This window comes from Penaeus chinensis, chromosome 16 (genome assembly GCF_019202785.1).
Source record: "Penaeus chinensis breed Huanghai No. 1 chromosome 16, ASM1920278v2, whole genome shotgun sequence".
In the NCBI taxonomy this organism is placed as follows: Eukaryota; Metazoa; Arthropoda; class Malacostraca; order Decapoda; family Penaeidae; genus Penaeus; species Penaeus chinensis.
In genome coordinates, this window is record NC_061834.1 from 23,570,851 (window position 1) to 23,573,350 (window position 2,500).

The window sequence follows — 2,500 nt, forward strand, 5'->3', positions numbered from 1 at the left end:
CTCTCCCCGCCCCTACTCCCCTGCCCGCCTAGAATACTTACCAGCGTCATTCCACCAGATGGGACGGAGGGCAGCTGATGGTGCTCCGCGGGGTGGAGAACCTGCATCGGTGTGCATGGATCGGCGAGAAGGACTCAGCCGAAGACATGGCGGAGGACGACGACCCTCTGAGTCAGGAGAAGGCCATCCTGTTTGAACAGCACGACCCTCATAACGACGCTGACCGAAATCCAGATAGTCTGGGAATAACTGGTGCGACTCCAGTTAAGCAGCAGCATAGCGACGGAAAAAAAATAAAAGCAGAGGGACATCAGCCTACAAAAGTTACGGAGGATAATGCAGCAGAGATAGAAGACGATGTAGAAAATGTGAATGGTAATGTAAACGTACAACTTAATGCCGGGGACACACACGGCAATGATGAAGAGTCTAAAGCTACGTCTGATCCTAAACACACCTCCGAGGAGAGGAAGAGGGGCCTCACTGAGCTCCTTCGACAAGCCATCAGAATCAGCAAGGGCAAAAAGGAAATTCTTAAAATCCTGCATAAAGAAGGTAAAGACCCCAGCAAGTCGTATCGTAACAATGACAGCGACAAAAACACGGAGTCCGTCGGTTTAACAGAACTAGGACCTAACTCCGATAAAAGTGTAAAACCAGGCGACGCCTTGAGGGAGGCTAAAAGCACAAAGCTGAAAGACGAAACACTGAATGGCAAGCGCAAGCGAGGCGGCGACAAGAAAAATAGACGCAAGAAGGGCAATCGCCGCGACGAAAACCTCACCGAGGAGGACTTACCTAAAGAAGCGAAACATGAACGTCTTAGAAGATCGCTCCAGCAAGACGATCTCAACGGCGCCTTCGAAGATGAAGTGGATGACATTCTGGCGGTGTTGAAGGAGCCGCAACAACGCAACGTTTCAGTGGAGACCTTTGTGGGGGCCCAGATCTTTTACTCCGAGGGTCTGAAGTTCGAGAGGGGCTTGTTTAACCAGTCGACGGCTGGAGACAACTCCCGGGAGGAGCATCGGTCGTCCTATTCCAGCAGCGAGGAGGCGCTAGCGAGCTGCGAAGGGGTGATTCTGACCCTCCCGCTTGTGCCATACAAAAGCTGCGACTACCGAAATGTAGCCCTCAATAAGATCGTATACGACATACCAGTCACCGGTACCTACTACTTCGTTTTCTCTAGTGACAATGAAATATACATCAACGATCTGTATTTTAACTTGACAATGGAACGCGTGGTGTATGACGTCGGGGAACAAGAGAAGGTATGCGGCAATGCCACCGACTGCTCCCTTCCACTAAACTTTTGGTCAGACGACCAAATGGTGGTAGACGTACCGCAGGAACAAGGCTGGCACAACGCCTACCTCCTTGATACCAAGTGTGAACCTCGGGTCTATGTCTACCTAATATTAATACTTTTTGTACCTATGCTGATCATGTGCTGTGCTTTCCACTAAACTTTTAATTGCCCTTGCGACTCATTTAGTCCCTGGCTAAGGGCAGTACTTGAATTTGATTTTAAGTATTAGATATTACGAAATAAACACGAGTGATACAATGTGATAGAGGCATTGCTCTAATGGGTACTCTTAAGTGATCTGGTAGGCAGACGTTAAACACTCACTACCCCTTCTCTTCTTGGACGCTAAATTCAAGACGTTATTTACGTACGTATGTGTATGTGTATGGGGATGATTCATACTGAACAAATTGCAAATAAAGCAACGAAGTGAAGAACAGGAAATACTCTAATAAGCAGAAGACCTTTTCACTTTTATTACTGTTCCAGGTCCCCGATGAAGCAGTACCTCGAAAAGGCCTGCAGCTTATTTGTGTATTTTCCTGTTTTCTCTTTCCTTGCTTCATTTATGTATGTACATGTTTTCATCTTTACATATGTTCGAACATCACATGTTCTGCGCTTTTGTCATATGAAGGGTGATTCATATTAAATATAAAATTTATGAGTGATCAACTGTGAGTTTCTTTCAGGAATCTTGTGTATCACAATATTCTGAGTATTTTACGTAAACAGTTGTAAAGTACTGATGTAATACAAGCTTAGCTTAATCTACCATAAGTATATGCATAAGAAATGACTTATATTAACAAATAATGATTTGTAAGAACAGAAGTTATAACTTCATTTATAAACCATTACAGTTTATGCTGATGTCAAATATCAGTAATTTGTGTAATATAATCATAAGTGTACAATGACATTCTGTGATATAGCATACGGCTGTGCAACTACTCCTATGCTCCTCTTGGTGTATTTACTTGTATATTGCATGATTTTGCTATTGTACTGTCCAAAAACCCTGACGAATGAAACCGATAATCATGAAATTATTCAGGAGTAATTTCATAGTTGTTCCTTTGAAATGCGATGAGCATTCTCTTTTATATCATGTCAGCATATACATAGTATTTGTCGTGCATATGCTGCTGGAGAAGCATTTTTGTAAATAAACGTTATGATAAACTA

General features: G+C 43.6%; 1 protein-coding gene across 2 annotated transcripts in view; it reads left to right on the forward strand.

Annotated features, from left to right (window-relative positions):
- Positions 1–2,497, forward strand: part of LOC125033554 — a 10,461-nt gene extending 7,964 nt beyond the window's left edge. For both annotated transcript variants that reach the window (XM_047625158.1, XM_047625159.1), the window contains exon 4: positions 59–2,497. In XM_047625158.1, the coding sequence (XP_047481114.1) occupies positions 59–1,469 (1,411 nt within the window). In that variant the 3' untranslated portion in view covers positions 1,470–2,497. The remainder of the gene's footprint in view (positions 1–58) is intronic.
- The last annotated feature ends 3 nt before the right edge of the window (positions 2,498–2,500 follow it).